The sequence below is a fragment of the Thunnus thynnus genome, chromosome 5 (genome assembly GCF_963924715.1).
Source record: "Thunnus thynnus chromosome 5, fThuThy2.1, whole genome shotgun sequence".
Taxonomy (NCBI): Eukaryota; Metazoa; Chordata; class Actinopteri; order Scombriformes; family Scombridae; genus Thunnus; species Thunnus thynnus.
In genome coordinates this window covers 11,021,100-11,044,910 of record NC_089521.1, presented here as the reverse complement: position 1 = coordinate 11,044,910, position 23,811 = coordinate 11,021,100, and the positions used below count along the sequence as shown (strand labels likewise).

The 23,811-nt window shown below is 42.7% G+C and overlaps 1 protein-coding gene across 3 annotated transcripts in view; it reads right to left on the bottom strand.

Annotated features, from left to right (window-relative positions):
* Positions 1-280: 280 nt before the first annotated feature.
* The window catches only part of LOC137182751 (zinc finger protein 536-like), a 28,561-nt gene continuing 5,030 nt past the window's right edge, over positions 281-23,811 (bottom strand). The window contains exons 2-6 of one of the 3 annotated variants that reach the window (XR_010928368.1): positions 17,534-19,352; positions 11,103-12,038; positions 10,732-10,814; positions 10,601-10,641; positions 5,247-5,293 (exon numbers count right to left, since the gene is read on the bottom strand). Coding sequence is in view for 2 of the 3 variants with exons in the window: in XM_067589193.1 (XP_067445294.1) it covers positions 5,058-5,293; positions 11,103-12,038; positions 17,534-19,145 (2,784 nt within the window). In the remaining variant the exon portion in view is untranslated. Of the gene's footprint in view, positions 5,294-10,600; positions 10,642-10,731; positions 10,815-11,102; positions 12,039-17,533; positions 19,353-23,811 lie in introns of all 3 variants that reach the window. The other 2 variants (XM_067589195.1, XM_067589193.1) reach the window with 2 other exon arrangements.

The window sequence follows — 23,811 nt, the reverse complement described above, 5'->3', positions numbered from 1 at the left end:
GTTTTTGTAAAAGTGTGGTATGTGTGTGTGTGTGTGAGAGTGTTTATGCGCTCAGTGATTGATGATCTGAAGCGCGCACACATCATCAGCAAGGCATTTGCGAGGTGTGTGAGTCAGGAGCTGTCATCCCCCTCAGTCTCCCCAAGCAGAGGCCTCGGCTGCTGATTTATAGTAAATCATTAAAATCTGCTTATTATTGCAGCAGCTCATCACCCTCCCCCTCCCTCAGTCCCCATAACCAGCCTCCTCCCACCCCCCCACCCCCAAAACTTGCCACACCACTGCAGACACACACACACACACGTACACACAGAGAAGAGGATTCTCTGACCAGCCCAGCGACACTAACTTATCCACACAGAGTGATGGTCAGCAGGTTCTGGCACATTAAATCCATTTCTGACGCATGTTTGAAAATAAATACCCCAGATGTCTTGTTTCATAAACATCGGCTGAAGAAGCCAATGAAAGAATCTGGCTGTGTTTCTGTATAACAGCTGGAGCAGAGTGAACGTATCTGCCCACAAAAAAACAAAAGAAAAACAAAGAAAGGATGGAAAAACTTTCTTATGGGAAGTCATGCTTACATGTGCATGAACACACACATACACACACACACCTGCACACCTCTACTGCCTCCTGTCTATGAAACTGAAAATGTGATGTGACTTGAACAATGACAGGTGTGTTTGTCAAGGATGTGGCTGTCACTTCAAATCAATGGACGGGAGCATCTTCCCAGGGAGACTCTCCACTTCTTGAGGTTTGACTGGTTACACTGCGCTTCAGTGCAGGTTGGAGAACAGTAAGTTGTCAAAGAGGCAGTCAGGAAGTCCTGTTTAGGTGTCATTTGATCAAAAAAAAAATGTCAAAGTAGCTCATTTTAGCTTTTATTTCATTAGATAGTTAAGTAGAAAACTGTGTATTGGTTCCAGTGGCTATTATATACTGAGGAATGTAGTGAAAACGAAAATCATTATCTGGGCATGTATCCATCTGAAGATTGTTAGCATGAACAAATCAGAGAATCACTGTTTTAGAGAGGTACTATTCAACCAAGTTGTGTAGGGCACAGAATGAAATGATGATAATCATTTCCACTGAATAACTCAAGTGAGAATCACAGCTTGTCTATTGTCGCTTTTCGGTGCGTGGTTTGTCAAATGCTTTTCAATTATAGCCTTTAACTTGAGGCACTATCACATCCCCATGAAGTGATTTTAATGGAGTTTGGTGCAATTGTTTGTTATGTGAGACAGGTCTTTTCAGCAGAAAGAGGAGAGAGGGAGAGAAAAAAAGAGAGAGAAACTCAAATGAACTTTGGGCAATAACACGACACAAACGGCTGAGCAGAGGAGTAGCTGTGGGCTTAAATCTAGTCACTTCCTGTCGCTGGTATTTAACTGAACATGTGTATTATATGATATGAGGGGAGAGTTACTCTCCTGCATGTACGCCTAAAACTCAAACATGGCAGTTGATTTGGCAGATACAGCATTCTGGGTCCTGATTGCTGCCCCAATCAGTCTGTCCTGTCCCAGTTCTCTCCTCCAACTCTCCCTCTGTCTCTGTTTTTCCCCCTCTCTGACACATACAGTATAACTGCCTCTAAAGCTCCTGGATCGTCAGAGCACAGGTGCAGGACTGCGGGGCTACAGCCCAAAGGCCCTGGATGCTGAAACAGGAGAGGCGAGCCGGCACACATGCAGAATTACAACACCTCCATTTCTCACACTGACATAATCCCCGTGTTTTATTTGTCCCCTTGTAATTCTTTTTATATCTTGGGCTTATGTTCTTTGGCATCCGTTCAATCCCAGCCTCGGGACACAGGGCTCTACCGGGCCCATATGTGTGCCTTGCTCCAGTTAACGCATATTAGTTCCTTTGTAACTGTGACTAAACTGGCACGTCTCAGCTGGGAGATGTGCCGGCTTTGACTGACAGGCCATGTCTGGATCCTGTACTTTGAGTCTCACGCAGACTTGTCAAACACGGGCTCTGTCAAAGCATCCCTCACTCTGCTGTCAAGCACAGGAGCCATGGAGAGCTGCAAAGGGTTCGCAGCTCTGACCACATGTTTCTTAATTGCCTTACTTTCTATATATGTGTGTGAGTGTGTGTGTTCCCCAGTATTACTTTTACCCAAGCTGAGTCTCAGAGGCATGTTGCTGGCATGTTCCTTCTTTTCCTCAGTAGCGAAAATCCTAAGGGAAAAAAAAAAAAAAAGCAAAACATTTTTCATGCTTGCGTTTTGGCAAGATTGCCTGTGAGAGAAAAAAGGGAGACTTGTATACCCTGATCAGATCAGTCACTAAAATTACATCGAGAAAGCTTTTCCAATAACAGCTTGATATTAGGACTTCAGTGCGGTGTTGATGTATGTTGTCGGCGAAGAAAATCTGTTAAGTCTGTGCCATGTGATGCCAACAGTCTTAAATATTGTTTTCACAACTGTGCAAGCTAATTACCTTTAATTTTTCATCTGTGCTCCAAGGGTTGTAAGAGACTGTGATTAGTGATTCATTACTTCTCATTACCTGGCCTGTCAAACTGTTTCCTTTACTTATTCAGGCTGATTAGCTGAACATGCCCGCCTCTCTCAATGAGGCTGTGAAAGAGACCTCAAACATGGACTGCAGATAAGCAACTGTAAATAGTGATAATGATGAGGGGATAAGGATGAGGGGATGAGAGTGACGAGAAGGTAAAATGAAGAAGCTGGTGATCATTTTTATGATGGACATAAAGAAAAACAAATGATAGAAAGACTTGTTGGACAGAACAATATTTGTAGCCAATTAGCCTGTCAAAAGTTTACTTTCAAATCAAAATTTCACGTGACACCAATTAAAAATGAAAAAATTCTGATCTTAGACAAAGATAAACCCCACATTGACAGTCTGTGACATGGCATGCCTGCCTTTTCTCCAGAGAAGGGTTATTTATAGGTGTCAGAGAATGAGGATTGATTTACTGCAGGTAAACAGGATGTCATTCTAAGCAAAAGGTCAAGGTGAGCCAAAGCTTAGTGGATAAAATACAGGAATTTCTGTATTTCACTTGTCTGTGAGGCCAATCAGGTTGCGAAGGCAGAACTTGATAACATGCGAACTGCCTTTGTAGATAAAGCTGTATTTGATGATACGATGAGTCCTTGAGCAAATAAAAAACACTGCAAATTATGAAAGAACAGGGCTGCACACTGGAAAGATGAGCCCTTACAAAGCAGCAAAAAGCCTGAGTATGACATTGACTATGGTAGTGAGACGTTAACTAAAACATTCATCACCATTAGAGGTAATTAACAAACTTCTCCAGCATTAATTAAAGGGCCCTGCTTTAAGGGAAACTGCGCTTAATTAGGAGGTTTGACAGGATGAGGCCTTAGGGATGATCCATATCCAGAGGGCTGTTGGAGGGGTACAAGTGACAGAATTTCTCTAAAGCTTTGAGTTTTTGAAGCATTTCTTCCTCTACCCGCAAAACTCTGTGCCCTTGGTCAACTGAGAAGATGGTCTGGTCTGGTCTGATCTGGCTTGGCATGGCTCTGGAAGTATTGACAGAAATGACAGGCCTCCGATTAGCCAGTCAGCTGGAGGCCCAGACCTTGTCACCTGTCAGGTAGAGAGATGAAGGGTGACTGAGCAGAGGAGGAGGAAGAAGGCAGAGAGAGAAGCTTGCAGGAAAAAAAGAGGAGAAAAAGGATTGGTGACAGTGGCATTAAGGGCTGACGGGGTACGAACAAATACAAGAAGCTGTGATAAAAACCACATGTATATCAGGCCCAAGTCACCTGCAGAAGTGTTTGCAAAGCACTCCTTTCCAAAAACCAGAGGGTTTGAGGATGACAAATGTGTACCCAAAGAATCTGTGATTGGATCGGGGATTAAGGGGCTGCCGTGTCTCTGAAGGGAAACAGGCAGGAGACAGACAGAGAGTGGAAGAAAGAGAAAGAGATGGAAGGGAAGGGAAGGGTGGAAGGAGGACAGCAAACGAATGTCAGACTGCCCAGGCAGGGAGACAGAGTGGCGGAGTGGGTGGGCTTTGACAGACACATCTCACACAGGCTGACAGCTCCGTCAATAGCCCCAGGATGGCCGCCCTGATTGACAGCTAGCAGGTGGCGCATGAATGGAGTTGTCAGGTTGACTGTCAGTCAAAGTCACATCGCTGTGGCTACAAGGGCCCGGCTGAACAGGCACACAGCTGCCCAAGGTGATCTCTGGGTGTACAGGCAGACTGTTGGCACGGGAGGCTGAGGCAGCCCGGATCATGCTAAAATTACCACGCATGGCACACAATAGCCATGTTGATTGGGCCTATTTTACACTAGTGGACAAATCACACACACACTCGAGTAGTTCAACAAAATTTCAAAAAAAGTAGAGAAAAAAAAGGATTTGAATGTACTATCAATGAATCTCTGCAGTTTTTCCATTTCCTTGGTTCCTCTTAATTGAGCATTGTTCCAGCATGAGGGCATGAAGCATAGGAGTTAATGGGCAATAATTATATGTGAGAGAGGCTTTCTCCCTGGAGTGGAATCCAGAACAAATGGAAGCTCCGATGTGCAACATTCTACTTCATTACATCTGCCGCGATTACAGCCCGAACATCTGGCACCATATCCTGACAGATAGACAAGACTTCTGGACTGGAAGGGAAATCGAGCGATATTTACAAAAATGTAACACAGGGTATTTACTGGATGAAAGAACAAGAGCTTCGGGCAGGCACGGTACATTCTCCCTATCAGACAAGTGTTGAACTGATAGATGCATGTAAACACAAGTAAATTGTTTGGACACTTTTGACAAAATGGACGGCTCTAAAATACCCTTTCTACACTTTCACATCACAATGGACTTTATTATTATAGGCAGCTTCATTGCTACAGATAAATACATACTGTGGCTCTTCAAGTAAACACTGGAATGTACATCAAGGTTTATTGTTAACTTTTTTTTTTAAACAATCTCAATCATCCTAACCCCTCCGAGGTGACGCTAAAATAATAATAATAACTGTCTGTATCTGTTGTTGCCATGACAACATCAAGTCCCACAGAGCGATGTCATGCCGATCTGGTCCCTCCCTGGCGCACGATTGTCTCCCGTGATGCTCGGGGGCAATCTTGAAGGCCTCTGGGGTGTGTGTGAGCGCCGGAGGCGGCGGTCTGGGTAGAGGCTGTTGTCAAAGGGCTTACGGTGGACACAGAGGACATGGGTCTTCAGGTTGCCCTTCTGGGAGGCGCTGTAGGGGCAGTATCTGCACTGGAATGGCTTTCGAGCTGGAAAAGAAAAAGAAAAACAGAAATCCAAATTGAGAAGCCAAACTTAACACAAATGCTGATATAGTTTGTAGTAATTTAACCTCTGCAGGCTCTGCCAAATGTAGCAATATAAGTCAAAAGTAAATCATTGAGCATCAGCTTCCATTGGATGACTTTTGAGATTATATCATTTGACAGTTTATACTGCTTGCTTGCACTCAAACCTTGTCCCAACTCTACTTTGTGAGCCAATCAAATCAAAGCAAACCAGTGGATCTGGCTCTAGACAAAACTTCTCTGAATATTTCATACTGTACTGCTTCTTGTTTATGATATAAGCTTTGTGAAAATGAGCAGGGTGTGATTGAAATGTATGTTATAATTCTGGATACTAAATATAATTTTTGGCAGGTCATTTTTCCAGTATTCTGGACCAGATGTTGGCAGGTGAGAAGATACAATTTTGACACCGAGGCTCTGACATGCCAGAGGGGGAAACCAAGACCACACTTACATTTAGAGTTTACACGTTTCAATGGGGTTCAAGCAAGTTTCTGATTAGTTATGGCGTGCCACAGTCACTGTGGTTTTGTAGAAAAATGTTTAAAAAAATGATTAGCACTTTATAACACCACAACTTTACCAAAACACTGTGACAAATCATAGGCTGACTGGTTTTTACAAAAAAGGGCAGCAAGTTCTAATTCATTGTAACATATTTCCTGCTCACAACACAAATACACGCACACACATACACACACACACACACACACACAGACAAATAAACACACGCACAAGTGTTGAGTTGAGGAATGACAGACGTCTGCAGCTGGGAGGCAAGGCATGCCAAAACTTCCTGTCTGTCCCCCTCTTTAGCGGCCGCTACATAACTCCACTACAAACGCTGTGAACCTACATGACACAGCACACAGTGTACCTTTAAGATACAAACAACAAAGCAAAACGTTAATAGCTTCCAGAAGTTTATCTGACCTTAATAAAAAAAATCAGTATGACACCAAAGCCTTAAGGTGTTGCTAAGATCAAAACCAAAACTGCACTGGGTGACTCATTTACCTTTCTACCTAGACAGCCATGTGTCCTTGTTCACTGCCGTGCTATTTTTGAGATGTTACCTCATATAATGACTTTCTCTTTTCCCCTCTGTCTAACACTTCAATGTGTTTTTCTGTGATTCATAGTTACAGTAAACCATTATGTGCTGATGTCATTTGACATCACTTCCCAAAAACTGAGGGCTGTCTCAGCCTTTTCACCCCGCCCTCGCCTCTTCCTCTCTATCATGCTCCTCATCAGAGCCGAGACAGCTGCACGGAGCTGAACGCTCACTTTCACATCTACATAAAAAAGGTGTTTTTTGGGGGGGGAAGTGGGAAAATTCACAGAAGGTGTGAGCAATAAAAGGTAATGCTCCATCTGTTGGTGTATAATAACCTGATGGCCGTAAAGGACACACACACACACACATATTCACACACTAGTCAGCGAGAGGATAAGGCCTGACACATCTGAATATCATCAGAATGGCACAGAGGGTTTTGTGTGTTTGTGTGTATGTGCATGACGGGGAGGAGGGGGGAGCTGTCTGGAAGGAACAATAGTAAAAGAAAAGCTTTGTCAAAATCCAGGTACACAGAGCAGTTTGTGGCGTGTGTTCAACTCCACCTGACTCACTTCAACTTATCCGAGCCTCAATCAATGACAGTGGAAAAACAGGAAATGGGGGTGGACAGCAAAAGGAAAAAAAAAAACGCTCTGATTCAGTGTATGTCTTAAAGTCACTTGTTGAAACTTTAATGCTGCTTCCTTTTAAAATTAAAGTTTTTAAAGTTGCAGTCTTGCACATACAGAACTGTAAAACTGTCACCTCACTTTCCCAAATTTCACACATCTACTGTGACTTGAGTGACGGAACAGATTTCCCTCAATCTTGTTAAAATCTTGCAAATGCAGTCAGATGATGTGAACAACCCTGTAGCCTATTATGCTTTCATAAAGTCAGTTAATAATAAGCCAAAAGGTCTCGCGTCTACATCAGGCAGTTGTTGCCCTGCTTGTCTTCCCTTCACTGCCTCTCTATCGCCTTTCTTTCTCTCCTTCCTGGGTCTGCCGTTCTTTCTTCCTCCCACCAGAGGAGAGGGGAGGTCCAAGAGAGGGCAACCTCCAAATAAGTTCCATTAATCACAGGCCAGAGTCTAATGTAACTAATATTTTACAATTAGAGGAGACAGCAGTGGGCTCAGAGCCATCCATCTCTTCACCACATGATCCTCCATTCATAGGCTGCTCTAGCCACAGCTTCAAACCAGCCGCACACTTGCACACATACACACAGAGTACATGCACACCTATACAAGTACACATGCACGGATGCACAAATAGGCTGGACAGGAAATGAGAGGGGAGGGATTGTGTGGTGTTGAAAGAAACATAGATGATATGCCAATAGTAAAAGAAAAACAGAATGAGTGATTACTGACTTTGACTCTGTAGAGTACTGACCTTGGACTGTATTAAAGGTTAATTCCAATTTACAACAACTTTGATCATCTTTCAGTAGTTTAAGCCATTGTTATGTTTGTTATAATAACACTCTTACTACCAAATAATGGCTGAGATCTGGGAACCCGTTGACATTACTACAACAAAGCCAGACAGGGCAAGAGAGATGATCATATGATCAGACTTGACCACTTTATTTGCCAGTAAAACAGAAAAAAAGTTTAACTAACCCGAGGGTTTGTTGAAAACCTGAATGATCATTTAAAACTTATGTTTACCTCAGACTTATACACGTAACTCCCTTCAAAATCACAACTTTTTGCTCTTTTACACTTCTATTTTGTACGAAATAAACAAACAAAATGTCATGTGTCAAGGGAGTTTTAGAGGAGCTGGTAGGTGGATTTCTAACCTTTGGACAGAGCCAAGCTAGCTATTTCCCCCTCCAGTTTCCAGTCACGGTGCTACGCTAAGACAACTGGCTGTAGCTTCATATTTACGGACATACATAGAGAATAGCATAAGCGGATTTCCAAAAATGTCAAACTGTTCCTTTTGCAAACTTGCAATAATAGGGTGTCCATTGCTACTAAAAGTTGGCATTAAACGTCTACACTGACTTGTAGTAGTTATGTATTCTTTAGTTAGATATTTACTTATTTAAATCACAACTTTGCCAATTTTATGCTTTTGTTTCTTGTTCTTGAACAGTTTGTGTTTAGTCAACAGTTAAAACTGAGAACTTTGGCTTCTTTTGTTTGTATTTCTAAAGTTTTCTTCTGTTATTGGCATTGACACTCATATATTGCATATTTGCATATTTGTGTGAAGTTGTACCCATTTATATGTTTGCACCTGCATGCATGCATTCATGTGTGTTTGTGTGTGCGTGTGTGTGCGGTGAGAGTGTGTTATGTGAGATAATGACCATGATGACAGTGGCAGGGCCGACGGGGGCCAGAGGAGCTGAATGGTGACGGATGACACAGGGCTGAGCTCTGATGGCACACAGACAGTGAGTGATGACTGCACATCCTTCCCAGTGCTCCACCCTTCATTATCTCTATGGGGAGAAGCACGGCACAAAGGCAGGCCGCGCTGCCCTCTCGCTGCCCTCAAACGACATCTGCTCATGGAGACATCCGCACTACTGCTCCTCTTTCACCTCGCTGTCGCTCCATCCATCTCCATCTATGGTGATCTTTCTCTCTCTCCTTTTCTCTCCCTTTTCTCTCGCTCTCTTGTCACCCTCTCCGCGGAGGGTATACAGAGGTCAGACAATGAGATAATGACTCACCCCTTTCAACCTTTCAAATCAGTGCCTTTTCTTTCTCTCTGTCATCCGTGTTCTTTCATTCATAATCCTTTCTTTATGGATCTTCTCATATTCACTTGTTCTCATACGTCTGAGAGGCCTGATCTCATGTCAGATCATAATGGTTTAGTTAACTGGTTAACTGGTTTAAAGTTAGATAATCCTCTAAACCTCATGGTGCTACATGACTCTACTATCACACATAGTTGTCCTAATTGTGTCTATGAAATATGAATACATGCCGTAATACCTGGTGCAGACATTTATAAGCTTCACAGCATCTTAGAGTGGTAAATGTTGCCATCTAGTGGTTTCATCAAAGCAGTGCAGTGAAGAGAGATGCTGTTTAAAACACAAGGGAAGGCTCAGTGAGACTAATGAGCATGCAGACAGGTTCAACCAGAGGTCACCATCTGGCCAATTACCACTGCTGGCACATTGGAGCCGACCTGAACTGTCATCACAAACACATCACTCCATGTCCAAACTGCCCGGCAATATGTCACCATGCCACTCGACGTGCCATACAGTATGGAGAGGATGGGGGCAACAGGAGACAGCCCCATGACAAAGCCACCTGGTCAGCACTGCAGACAGGACAGGCTGCTGGGCCACCTGCTTAGCTCAGTTTTAGAGGACACTCAACGGACTCTCAATGTCAGCTACCCATCTCAGTGTCCCGTTTGACTGACAGGTGTTTATTGTGTCTTTGACATCTACTTCCTCAGGGAGAGAAAAAAAATATGGATGATCAAACTACAGCAAACAAAAGGCAAGGGATGCTTGAAATAACTCATTGCAGCTACTAGTGCATTGATGAGATTGCTGAAACCCCCCCGCCCCCCCCAAAAAAAGCTGTGGCTATGATATGCTGCTTCTTTGGAAAAGAGATGGTTGATTGATTGCTGCCATTGTTCTTATATTTTTGAAGGAATTTGTAACATGAGGTTTGCTCACAGGCAAATCAAAACTGCCAGATTTTCTAAATCCTATCAATTTTTTTTAATCCAAATGGCATTAAATGCAATAAAAGAAAGAAAGAAAAATTAACAGTGTGACAGCTACGACAGGAGTTGAAGGGGAGGGGTGCTTTTCGGCATATTATAATAACCATCTGTACAATCAAATAGAAAACTACATCTTGCTGTTAGAATCATAAAGAAAGGGAACAGATGTTAATCCCTAATGGAGTTGACAGGCACTTTCCTGTCTTTCACATGAACATATTGAGTTTCTGAATAAGAGGGGGATCAGAGGGAAGGTGTATCATGTTGCACTCATAATACATGCATATCAAAGACCCCAGCTGTTGGATTCCCTCTCCTGAGAGACAGCATTATTAAATCTGCACTCAGCAAGCATATCACACCAGCACAAGAGCTTAAGCCTTTCCATCAGTGGGCTCCATTGGCTTGGGCGATTTGTAACCTATCACACAAGGAGATTATATCATCCCTTAAAGTGTAGGGGTAATCAGTGCCACACACCTGTGTCTTCTTTAGCCCTTATTTGAGATCAGTGATAAGATCTGGCAAGGAAAAAAAAACATAAGTGCTATAAGTATAAGGGAAGTGTGTTGTTCGTAATTGGAATGATTCATTCACACACTCACACTCACTCTTCACACTTCCGCTGTCAGGTGATGAGGGCTGAGATACTGCCAAAAACTTCTTTTGGATTTCTATGGCAGCATCCTTGTGGCTGACAATGTCACACATGCATACAAAACAAACAGTCAGCCACATATATAAAGCATTAAATTAACCAATTGTAATATTGTTATATTCCCCATCAAACCATCTGTGATAATGACATTCAGATGCCATGGAACTGTACAGAGCATCTGAAAGAAGATAACAAGATGAGGAACAACCAGTCTTTGTCCACTAGGTGGCAATATATACTTTCAAAACTGAAGACAGTACTGACAACATCTTGGTAACAGTGACGGCTCCATTTAACATATATGATATATAAGCTCATGCTCACCTGATGCAACATCTTTCTCCATGTTTCCCCCACCGTTCAGGGCGGCTTTTTGTGCACCTGCAGGTGTGCTGCTCAGGCTCCCCTGGGGTCTGAGGAAGGAGAGCAGGCTACCCTGGTGCTGGAGGGGATTGGCCTGTCCTGGAGTCAAATTCTCAAGAGAAGAGATGGGAGAATCAGCCACAGCTCTGCCCCACTGTCCCAGCTTATCGTGCTTCTCTCCAGGACCCTGGAAATCAGCGTTGGCCTGTCCTGTCTCCTCTGGCTCGAGGACACTGTTTTTCAGCATCTTCCACTTGGCTGCGTCATCATTTGCATCCTCCCTCCCTTGCTCGGATTTCTCAAATTCACCTTCACCATCGTGACCCGTGGAGCCTGCATTCTGTGTATTCATCTCTTCTTCTGCTGTTCCCTGCGCCAAAAGGTCACACTGATATGCAGGTTTCACACTGAGTTCAGCTGTGGCATTGGAGTAACTTTGTAGCTGGCGGGTGATGGAGGAGGACAGTCCATTACTAAAAACGCCAGACATTTGCACCAGTACAGCAGGAGACATGGCTGAGTGAGATGTAATAGATTCTGGCCTGACAGACAAATCTAAAGGCTCATACTGGGACTTCCTGGTTTGACCAGATGAAGAGCTGTCTACAACTGGATCTTTGTCAGTGAGGTCGGACTGCTTGTTGGTGAGCAAGGTGTTTTCACTGTGGCTCTCCAGAGCAAGGTAGTGACCTGTAACTGGGCTCCAGTCTTCCCTGGACCTGGGTCTGAGCTTGGGGTTGGGACTGGAGCTGCTGCTGCTGGTGGGCTGCAGTGGCGAGGATAGATCCCTGTTGTTCTGCCAGTGGGGGAAGTGGTAGCGATCCAGATGGAAACTGAGGGAGGCAGTCTGTGCAGCGGTGTAGTCACTGGAGAGTGGACACCTGTAGACTTTCTCACCTAACACAGACAATAACAGCAAAAAACATAATACAATCCAAATCAAATTAGGAAACTATGAGTATATGAGGCATACTGAGCATTTTGTTCTGAGAAAAGTATGTACCATCAACTGTTGTTTACACATGAAAAATGTTGCAATCCCACACCAGGCTGAGCTGAATGATTTAAGCGCTGCCCTGCAGTAAATCAAGCTTGTAATCAGCTTTCAGCTCCAGTGATCCATCATTTTACAGTATGGACGCCACCACCATGTGCAATAAATACACCCAAAGATGTTAACACCAAACAAGATTCTTCCAGAAATAATAAACAGTGAAATTGTAAAGCAACTAGAACAAGGCAGATGTCGCAGACAAGAACCTCATTCCATCAAAACCAGTAAGTGGGTTTCCCAGTCAAAAATAACAAAGTCCAACATGTGAACAGTTCTGATTAACCGCACCATGTACTGTAGCTGAGTTTATTTTTGCTTCATACTTGAAAAATGGCATGTCGAGAGCATAATTCAAAAAGTACAAAGTGTATTATTGTGGAGAATGACAAAGGATATTTTTTCTCCTTTTAGCCTGCGAAAAATATCCATCTGGAAACAAGATTTGATCCTGCTCACCATCACTTTTAATTGCAGGTAATATATAATGTCTGTTTACCTACAGTTTAATCCTTTAGCTATCACAGAAACATCCTCCAGGGTTAAACACACTCCCTGTGACCATTTTGAGTTAGTGATTGTCTGAGACCTCAGCCTTGCACTGTCTTTAAACAGCCCAGCTGTTTCGCTGCCATTCCAATTACAGTAAAAGTCATCCGACGCCATTAAGCCACAAATATTGGCAGTTTATTGCCCAACACTCTCCTGGCATTTGAAGGTCAGGTCATACATTATACTGTGTCTTTTAGGGATGCGTCTGGGATAGGGAGATAAACCCACCACCATTAATTTAATTCTATGCATATTGATGCCTTATTGTTCTTCTTTAATGGACTAATATCTGAGTTACAACAGTGATTCATCCCCGCCAGAGAAATATCAATTTCATACACCTCAAGATCTGACCCTGAGGTAATTCTCAGAGGTAAATCTAAATCTAATGATCTGTAGTTGTTACTTTACTTTGTTTCCAACTTTAATAGAAAAACCCACAATTGTGCGCTGAATGGTAGTAAAGGAAGGCTGTTTTTTAATATTTAAAATTTATAAAACCGTAAAATAACACCCACGTGTTAATTAAATAGAGCTGAACCTAATGAAATTGGAAAGATCACAGCTAAAATGGTAAATTTGTGTCCTTGAACTAAAGACATTCATCCCTGTTTGTACTATATATATATATTTGTGTGTGTGTGTGTGTGTGTGTGTGTGTGTGGATACAGTGCGTTACAGTATGTTTAATTTAATGTCTGCGTACATTACATGTGCGCGGCGACATGCGTGGGTGTGCAAGAACGGGAAAAAGACTTCAACAGTGCCACACCCTTGTCTCCAGTAACAGACAAAAAAAATTCCAAACAGCTTAATGGAACTCTTTCAGACACGCTATATATCTCAATTATTCTGTGGCTTAAATTACGATGACATTACCGGTCAGCTCCAAATGCAGAAAACACATATATCTGACCTCATCTTTCAGCATGGACCTTCCTAAACCCATTTGCCAGCCTACATGAGAGCAGTAAAACAACACAAAGACTGAAGACTCTGCCTTTTTCTCTTCCTTTGGACGGGTGCCATCTTTGTGATTGCCTGGTTCATGCTAACTTAATCAGTTTAAGATTTACTTACAGTGCCGAGGCTCACATTATGTGAGGGGAGTAATTTTAGAGCTTAGATTTATCAACCAAAACTCCAATTACTGCATCATTACAAACCCCAGCCTCTCTCACCTAACACAGAGCATCTAATGAAGTGATGCGTATGAGTTATCCGCCCTTACTGGATGTGCAAGGCGGAGGAAAAAGGTAAATAAATAAATAAATAAATGCCTCAAGTGAGCCGTGTCTTTGGGAAAAGCATGCAGCTGGGCTTGGACAAGTGATTCATTTCATATGGAAATAGGCTTTAAGATTTACAACCATACATCACCGTCAATGCAATCACGGACTCACATACTATATGCTTACACAGGCATTTGGCAGTTATATTGTAGATATCAAAGTCTATATACAGTGGGGCTTTGGAGGGCTCTTTCTATATATGTAATCAAGCACCTGAAATGCAAAACAGTGATACATGGTGGCTGGTTTGGTTTAAGATGAAACAGAGTGAGAGCGAGAGTCACACACAAGACTGGTGAGAAAAACAGGGGCACCAGATGTTCTTTGATGTTTATAATAGCATATATTATTAATATTAATTAGACCACATAGTCAATGACGCATTTGGGACGTTTCCAAGTCAATTAAGCCAAATGGCATTCAGGAGACAGTGGAACAATATTTCAAGGCAGGTGTTCAGAACTCCCTGGGTAAATCTTTTTATCTGCATGCTAGGAAAACAAGCATTTTGAGCTTAATTTGAGCCTCATATCTGCAATAATAATTAAAAAGAGGATTAAAAGACAGAAGTGAGAGGGAGACAGAAAAGCCAACAGGTAATCAGTTTAGACAAACCAGTCATACCAACTCTGATCTCTGAATAAGAGCTGAATTTGTTAAGCTCGACACAGCACTGAGTCAGATAAGGAGCCGTTTAGTTAAAAGATGCTTTTACTGTCAGCAATCACAGAGAAAAGACTGATGTAACAGGAACAGCCGAATGAAAAGTGCTTTATCTGTGTTTCTGGGTAAACCACTGCTCAAATGACCGTTAAGAGTTTCACAGACTCTTATCATTTCAGGCTCTCTCGGCTGTTACAGTAAAAGCAGTGCAAAAGCAGGGAATAAGGGACAAAACACATGTGGGGACAACATCATTACATGGTGTCTGCTCATTGACCTTGAGGTTAAGAGTATTGAATGGGCCTAATTAATAACTGTCAGGGCATTTTATGTTTGTTAGGCATGTTTTTATTCAGAGCTGCAATGTAACTGGTCCAATGTAGGTCAGAGGCCTGAAGCATGCACCCTTCATTAGTTTATCATTTTAAGAGGAGTCGTTATTCTTAATCTCAGATTATAATTAAAGTCAAAGTGCATTTTCAAATCTGTCCTGATTAGATATTGAGAGAAGTAATTTGTAACACACGCCTCCTATTTAAAACCAGAGCGTGATCTCTAATTTAAGATGCTGGGTCTTTGTAGTTAAAAATCTAAATCCGGCACTGTATCTGAATGTATCAAGCAAAGGAGCCGTCTCTCACTCTGACAGCCATGACTGTACTATATTTGCTATCCATATTGAGAACATCAATAACTTCATGACCACCATAGGCTGACTATGAATAATGCAGCCAGTAATTCTGGACTAATCAATGTTCCTCAAGCTGAACATCTGGCAGTGGTAATTCTTCCTCAGCATCTCCGCTCTCCTGAATTAGAAAACACTCTCTCTCTCTCTCTCTCCCTCCACGTCCAACCATCGAGACAGACAGACTTGATCAGTTACAACCCCCCACCTCTGAAAAAACTTATCCCTGTTATTAAACCCTCATCAAGTGGTGCGTGTTCTCCATATGTGTAGGATTTACCTATCTGTCCCGTAGCAGACCTGTGTGTTGAGCCAGGGCCAGCAGTGTGTGATTGTGTTAATTAATCTGTCATTGTGAGCGCAGGGAGCAGCTGCAGAGGTCTCTGGGATATATTGTCAGAGCTAAACAATGCGGTGCTAAGCCCCCAGAGTGAGTCTACCATTACACAGGACTAAGAACAGAGAAGAGAGGAGGAGAGGGGGAGAGAGAGCCTGCCGGATCCATCATTGACTAAAGCAATGACGCCTGACCTTTACAATGAATTAGTTTCCATGCTTAATATTGACTGAAATTAGAGTCTGATACTGAATGTGCCATCCCAGAACTGTGTGCACTCAAATCCTAAGCTAGCCAGCTATCATAAATGTTTCTGGAAGTGACACCGTATGGTCTTGGAGATAGGGGAGAAGAGGGAAAGTAAAAACAACAGAGCTTGAATATGTTTCTTAAAGAGCAACCAGAGAGGGATTTGGCCATAAAACGCGAGCATTTACATGTAAATATGCAGATACCAGTATGTGTGTACAATATGGAAACAAAACATCTAATGAGATTAGACCTGATCCATTTATCTCTGCTACACGGACATCATTTAAGAGGATACTGGATCAAATCCCGCAAGAGCGCATCAGACTTAGATGCACATAACAGCAGTACTCCAGCGCTTGAGGAAAATAACCATAGTCACAGGCTAAGAGGAAGCAGGACAAAGTTTGGATTTATTTTTCCTCTGTTCTCTTAACATCGCTGTTATAGCAGTAATTTAGGCTCATGATAACATGTTAGCAGGATGCCATGACAAGAAAGGCATTTACCCAGAGAGCCGAATCATCCAAATCACCAGGTGGAACAGAAGACTATCAATAAAAATACCAGGTGGTAGATCAAATCATAAAAATCACTGGGTGGTATATATCAAATCATTAAAAACACCAGATGGCATGCATTAACATCTTGTGCCCCCGTAGGCAAGGGGTGGGGATGTGACGGATATAAAATAGAGGGTACTAATTATCCCTACAATTCAACATGATGCCATTATCTTTAAAAGGAAGACAAAGTCCTTGTGGATGACAGTAATATCTGTGGTGGTGTTGCTGACCCTGCACTTGATGTCCACCTACACTAAGTGGGAAGAAAGATGAAGCCACAGCTGTCACTTACTGTAGCTATTATATTTTGAAAAAAGAAAACATATATAAAAGATTATGAGATGCATTAATTTGATCATTTGTTACATCTACATGTGATATCTGAAGCTTTTTAATGTGCTGTAATTATGTCTGTTTGTGGGTCTACAATAGCCCAAACTCATATAGATTCTCATACTAGAAACATGTAATCCTGCTGAATAAACCGACAAAATATTAAAGGGGTACTCCAGCGATTCAGTACTCAATTCCTTAAAGTTGTGATACTTGCCTGAGACTTTAAAAAAAGAATGGTAAGAGTGTCACGGCTAAAACACGTACCACAGAAACTGAAACATCCCTGGTCCGAATCCATCCCCCTCTTTGTCTCTCCCCACATTTTCAACCAGCATCTCTACTTTATACTGTCAATTACAGTATAAAGCATAATTAAATGTTTAAAAAAGAATGTTAATGCAAAATCAAAGCTGCAGAGCCCAAAATGTTCTGACTTTTAGTTCCCGAGTAGGATTAAGCTTGAAAAACCAAAACCAATAAAATCCAACTGGATAGTGTCATTCATTAGACCCTTCCAAGCCTCTCTCCAGAGACATTATAAAACTGTGTTAACTGGTACTGTACTAAGTAGTACTCCTTAGGTCGAGTAAACTGAATTTAATGTGTAAAATCGGTGGAGTGCCCCTTTTAACAAAATCTTACAATAGCCTTTAGTTACCTGTAGCTGGAGAAGAGGATTGTGGTTGACGGTCCAGGGCACTGCCAGAGTGGGAGCTCCCGGTCTCTGTGATGATCTCTGTTGGCCCATGATGACTCAGGCTGCCTGGGCTGCTGGGTCTGCTGATGTTGTTGGCGTCCGGGTCACCGAGACATACTTTCCCATCATCTGCAGGGAGGCATCTCTCAGGCAGGTAGGAGGAGCGCTGCTGCTGCTGGTCTTTAGGATTGAACATTGGCTGCTCAACAGGCAGCCCTGGTGTCATGATCTGCCAGCCTGGGTAGCTGCTGCTGCTGTTTAGTGTATCTCTGTTGGAGATGACTTTCTGCAGATATTCCAGACTAGTGGAGTTCAGTGGAGGGTGGAGATGATTTAAGCCCAACAAAGATGAGCTCTCTGCATCAGTCAGAGGGCCCGGACCTGAGGAAATCATCCTCCCTAACATCTCCCTAACCTTCATGTCAACACCTGCTGTGGCAAGTATCTGGTGATAATCTGTCTGGTTAGCTCTCTCAGCTGTGAGGAACCGATTGTGAATACGGGAGATGTACTGTGAGTAGAGGTTGCTCTGATGGTCTTGGGTTAGATTACTCATGTTTACAGAGGTGTTGTGCTCAGCAGGGAGATTACTCTTAGCAGCCAGCTTGTTGAGGTGGACCTTCATGTGGTTCTTGAGAAACCAGGGCTCTTTGAAACGACGGCCGCAGATTTGACAGCAGTGCTCAAAAGAGTCCTTATGTTTTCTCATGTGACCCTTGAGGAACCAGGCCTGACTAAAGGTCTGGCCACACACCTCGCAGGGGAATTCACCAGCGGGTTTCCCCTTATCACTGGCCCCCAACGTAGGCTTCTGTCCTGGGCCTGAATCAGCAGTTATATGTGTCATCTCAACATGGCCAATGAGCTCCTCTTCTTGTGAGGCTGCAAACTCACACAAGGTGCACTTGTAGGGTTTGTGCAGGATCCGGATGTGGCGCTCAAGCTCCTGCTGTTTCCTGAACTTCCCCTTACAGAATGAGCATCTGAAACCTGTGGGTGGGGGCTGGATGGGCTCATCATGGATGGTAGTCACGTCAGGGGATGTGGATGTTTGTGGCTGGCTCTCTACAGCGACTGAGTTGTTTAAGAACTGGTTGTGTGTCGGGGGCGGTTGTGGCTTTTGAAGTTGGGTTATATTAGATGTTTGCTGAAGGCCAACATGACTGGCACGCATGTGCCTGTCCCTTAGAATCGCCCTCTCCTCAAGCTCGTGAAGCAACCTGTTCTCCTCTCTGATCCTCCCACGGCCTTTGCCCAGAATGCCTTGCTTGTGAGTACGGAGGTGTATCTTCAGGTTGCCTTTCTGTGCAGCCCTGTGGTCACAGTATGGGCACTTGAAGGGCTTCTCGCCAGTGTGTGTGCGCATGTGGAGGGAAAGAATGCTATTGAAGCGGAAGCGCTTTCCACACAACGGGCAAGGATACTTCCTGTTCTTGCGGTTGTCATCCTGCGCAGAATTTACCTGGGATACGATGCTTTGATTGGTAACCCTCAAGAACTGGGATAGCTCCACTCTCCCATTCATACTGCTGAGAATCCTTGGATCCATGATTTGATTGGCCAGAAGCGCCATCTGGCTCCTAATTGGGTGGGTGGATGGGGTAATGAAGCTGTCCTTTCAGGGACTGGCCGATGTTACAGTATGGTGGTCAGGGGTGTCTATCCGGGACAGTCCGGAGGTTAGCAGTAAACTGTATGCTGACTGTTTACACTTATTCAGTTGAAACAGGATGTGGATTCATGCTGTTCAGATGAAATGTCTGTTTGTTGTAGCTCAGACCTACAGAGAGAACAAAGAGAACATTAAGCACATTCAAATTCTCCCAAAACAAAGAAAGTATTCAAATACATTACTATCTAGTTTGAAAATCACAAGAACAGATGAGTAAAATGTCAGTACGGTTATGTGCTGTCAATTAAATGTGTAAATTTGTACTTTTGCAACTGATGTATAATGCCAGTGATGCACCACAAATAGGTCAGGAAATAGAGCAAAGCAGGTTCTGACTCTCCTCATCCTGTTTTAAGTATACCTGTGGTTTTAGATTATTGTTGGAGACTGTAAAAATGCTGATTAAGTATAACCACAAAGGCTTCCTCAACAAATATCTCATCTTTACTAAAGGGTAAGGTGAAAATCTTTGTCTTGATCTCATTTTCTACTGACACACAATACTAAGGCAGCACAAACATCAAAGACTGTCTACTTCTACTTGCCCTTCCTTTGCATTTCACAAATCTCTGAAAAGCTTAAAAAAAAAAAAAGATTAAAGTATGAGAGTTAAGCTTTTTCAGCAGGTCTATTGCATATTTGAATAAAACCTTTACTAGGATAATTATGTCACAGGAGTACTAAGGAAAATAAACAACTTAATGATGCAAAAATGCAAACTAAAGTTAAAGGAAAAATATCCAAATGGAAAGCTAAAATATGCTTCACTTTTCCCCTGCCTCTCTTTTTTTTGATTCAACTGTAGCAGCAAAACAAAGCTTCAAATTCACATTGTGCTACAATGATAGAGGTCACATAAGCGAGCCCTGCACAGCTCTAGAGCAGCACCAAAGGGCACAGAACAAAGCCGGCACTGTCCACACTGAATTAACACAGGCTTACATCATCCTGGACTGCAGCCTCAGTCAGTCATGAAAATGATGTACACAAAACCACACAGATAAAGAGCTGGCAGGCCAGGAGCAGTGGTTGGTGTGAGCAGTGTGTCTGCTCTCAAAATCAATGTAACCATATGGACCTGACCTAATCATATCTGACAAGAAACAAAAGGGAGTAAATTATATGAAAATGCACCAGATCCACTTCATATTTCTTAACCTGGAATTCCTTTGTGGTCATGCCAGAACGGGGGTGGGAGGGGGTAGTTGTTCCCCCCACCTCCCACCCACTTTCAAGGATTACGGTAATTTGAACTATTATTGCATTTGCCTCTATTAATGTCATTACTGTACTGTAGCCTTGGCTGTGTAATGTGGTACAGTGTATCCAATCTGAAGGCTGCACCCAATCAATAATGATTGATCAAACTCAAGTTCAACTGGCTTTGTGTCTGCAGCCTCTCATGAAATAACTCTGACTACTGCATAACTGTGAGCAATTCACAGGCTCTCTTTCCTACCTGTCTCTCACTTCTAGCTGTAAAAAGAGAGAGAGTGAGAGGGACCCAAACAAAACATTATTTTAAAACCTTATAAAAGAAACTCAGATTAATGTAAGTGTTGATCTCCCAAACAAAATGTCTGAAAGAGAGTCTCAGCCACCTGCTGCTGCTGCTGCTGCTGCTGCTGCTACTGCTGTCTATGGTCCATAGGTCATGAAAATGCTGTGCACAAAACCACAAAGATAAAGACCGTGACATGTTTGCAGCTATAGCTGGTGTGAGCAGCATTTCTGCTCTGAGCTGAGATCAATGTAAGGATACAGACCTGACCTAATCATATCTGACAGGGAGAAAGTGAGCGAATGATATTAGCATACACTAGATCCACTTCATATTTATTAAAGTGGTATTCCTCTGATTAACTAAGCATAGCAAGACGGCATAAAACCTTCATCGCATGTGTGCGTGTGTGCTTGTGTGCGTGGACTCTGGTTATGTAGGAACTGGTGGAGATGGGAGCGGCGTGCAGGGCCATCAGGTGTTTTCTCTGTCAGAGTGGATTAGGCTATTTTGGTGGAGATTGAGAGAGTGCTTGAGTGTTATTAAGCATCATGTCACAGTAGCGCCTCTTAGGTGTGGCCGCGAGTAGACAAGCAAGGAGCAGGTGTGATGTAGCACAGGCAATAAAGGAAAAAAAAGTGACACATACACATTTAAACCAGCAATGGGAGCTGTGCATTCTGGATGATTTTAGATCTGACAGTATCAAACATTGTTACATTTATTTTTACCGCCGTCAGGTTATGGATTCTGTAAAGTATTTAATCTGTAAGAGGGTGGAGATGTAATATTTTTACTTTGTAGCTGCTGTGTATTGTCAGCTAGGATGGATGGACAATATTGTAAATCCATAGTGAGGTGACACTGAAATGAAACACATGAATCAAATTTATAGATCAGAAGTGCATATTTCTTTTTAACAGCAGTGGCAAAGCATTAATAATCTGTTTGGTTGGTATAAGCAGAAAAAGCCTATGAATGCACCGTAGTAATCCCTCTAATGCAACCTGTATACTAAGAGAATATCTATATATACTTCAAAATCACCCGGGATGACACAAGAACATGACTTTCCAAATTCCTAGAGTCCCCTGACTTCCTAGTCTGCATTTGACAATGTATTCATTATTACAGAGCAGGCTTATGTGCAGACAATCAAAGCCAAGTGCCATGCATTACGCCCCCTGTGTCTCACTTCACCCACCCACCAAATCAGCCAGCCAACTATCCTGTGGACTGCCCTGTCAGAGGACGAAGAGTCTGTACAAGGAAGAGGGCACTGGTAACACAGCTGCCCACCGTGACCCATACAAAAGATAGCACCCATATACTTTCTGACAAGTAGATTAATGAAAGCCTATAGGAGCTTCTCTGTAGGCCCCCCCAAAAGCCTGACGGAGACAGAATAGTCTAACCAGCACCATTCATTACTGCAGGAGTACAGAGCACAGAAAGAGCATACACAGCACTGACAAACTAGCTCCTTGTGAGTAATAGCTAAAGAACTCATAAAGGAATACATACACATTTGTTGTGGCTGCAGTAAATCTATGCCACTCCTTTTACAACTATCAAAAATCTGGCTTCGTCCCTGTAAAAATAAATCTGGCTTGCATGTGGTGCAGTGGTGATGTGCGGTTATTTGGGAGTCAGCTAGTCCACATGTTAAGTGAAAGGAGGCTTTCGATTAATTTTGTTTGTCTCACTCAGTAATGCAGATTAGTGGCCTTGAGTACAACAGAGGGAAAATAAGTTCCTCTGGCAATATACTGTCCCAAAAGCTACAGGGTATAGCGATTGCAAGTCAGACTGAAAACAGCAGGCTTGCTTAGCGGTGACCAGATGTGTTTGTACCTGTTCGAGTCATTCAACCATTTTCTTCAAACTTTTCAAGAAAACTTCTTAAATGTCAATACTTCTAATTCACTCTTAAAGTCAGTGTAAAGGAAAATCAGAGATTTCTTTTTAAACACAGTATACATGTTAGAAAATAATTGCTGAAAACCTGAAAAGACTGAACTATCCGGTACTGAATTGTGGAGTTAGAGCGTTGAAATGAAAAAAGGGCCTGAAATGGTGGCTGGATGATGTAGAAGAGTTACTAGCATGTAGGGCTTGACTGATATATCTGTAAAAGGCCAATATTGGCTGACCGATTTATCAGTCGGGCTCTACTAGCGTGACCCCGCTCACATACTAATAGTTACTATTTTTACACCGGATAGTTTTACAAACTTTTACTGAGATTCACTTTGGATAATCTGCTGTTACTGGTGAATGGGGCCATTTTTGGTCAACATTAGTGCTCAAAGAGTTATTTTAAACCCAGCTGAAGCGTTTGTTGACGGGTGGAGCTGCCAGCGGCTTCGACTTCAGCACCGGCTGTTCTGCTGGGAGGACAGGTAGAATCAACTGATGTGGCGCCAGCAGCAGCCGTCACTGACTGCCACTTCAACTTCAGTACCGGCTGTGCAGCTGGGAGGTCCCCAGCCAGTGGTAGAGCATTTGCCGGGCAGCACTTCACTAAAAGCACTACGCGAGAGGCGACTGCTCCAAGAGTGATGGCCACGATGAAGCCATCAAGGACTTTTCAGCAGAGAAGTAAAATTAAGTGCACCGAACTCCATTGAAAAAACACAATTTAACATAACAATGATTGGTGATGGATTGCTTGTCAACTAGTCATTTAAGTTACTTTTACTTTTACTTGTTTCAATTTTTATTGAAACAAGTCCACATTTACCTACAAAGTATGTGCCGAGTTAAACAGTGGTTCCTAACGTTACTTTATTTTTAAAATATCATCCATAATGCTTGCCTTAAACCTACAAACAAGGCCTATTTTAAATTGTGTATTTTTACACAGGAGTTTGGTATGAGCGTTGTTAACTCAGAGGCTGTTCAGTTTCAGCACCTTCAGCAGACACTCTCCCAGCTTTTCAGAGCAGAGAATACTGCTTATTTTAGCACGATTTTGAAAACTAATTTTATAGACTTTGCTATTTTTTTAATTATTCAAATTTAACTGGGTGGTTGATTACACACTTTTCTCTGGTGTGAGAAACT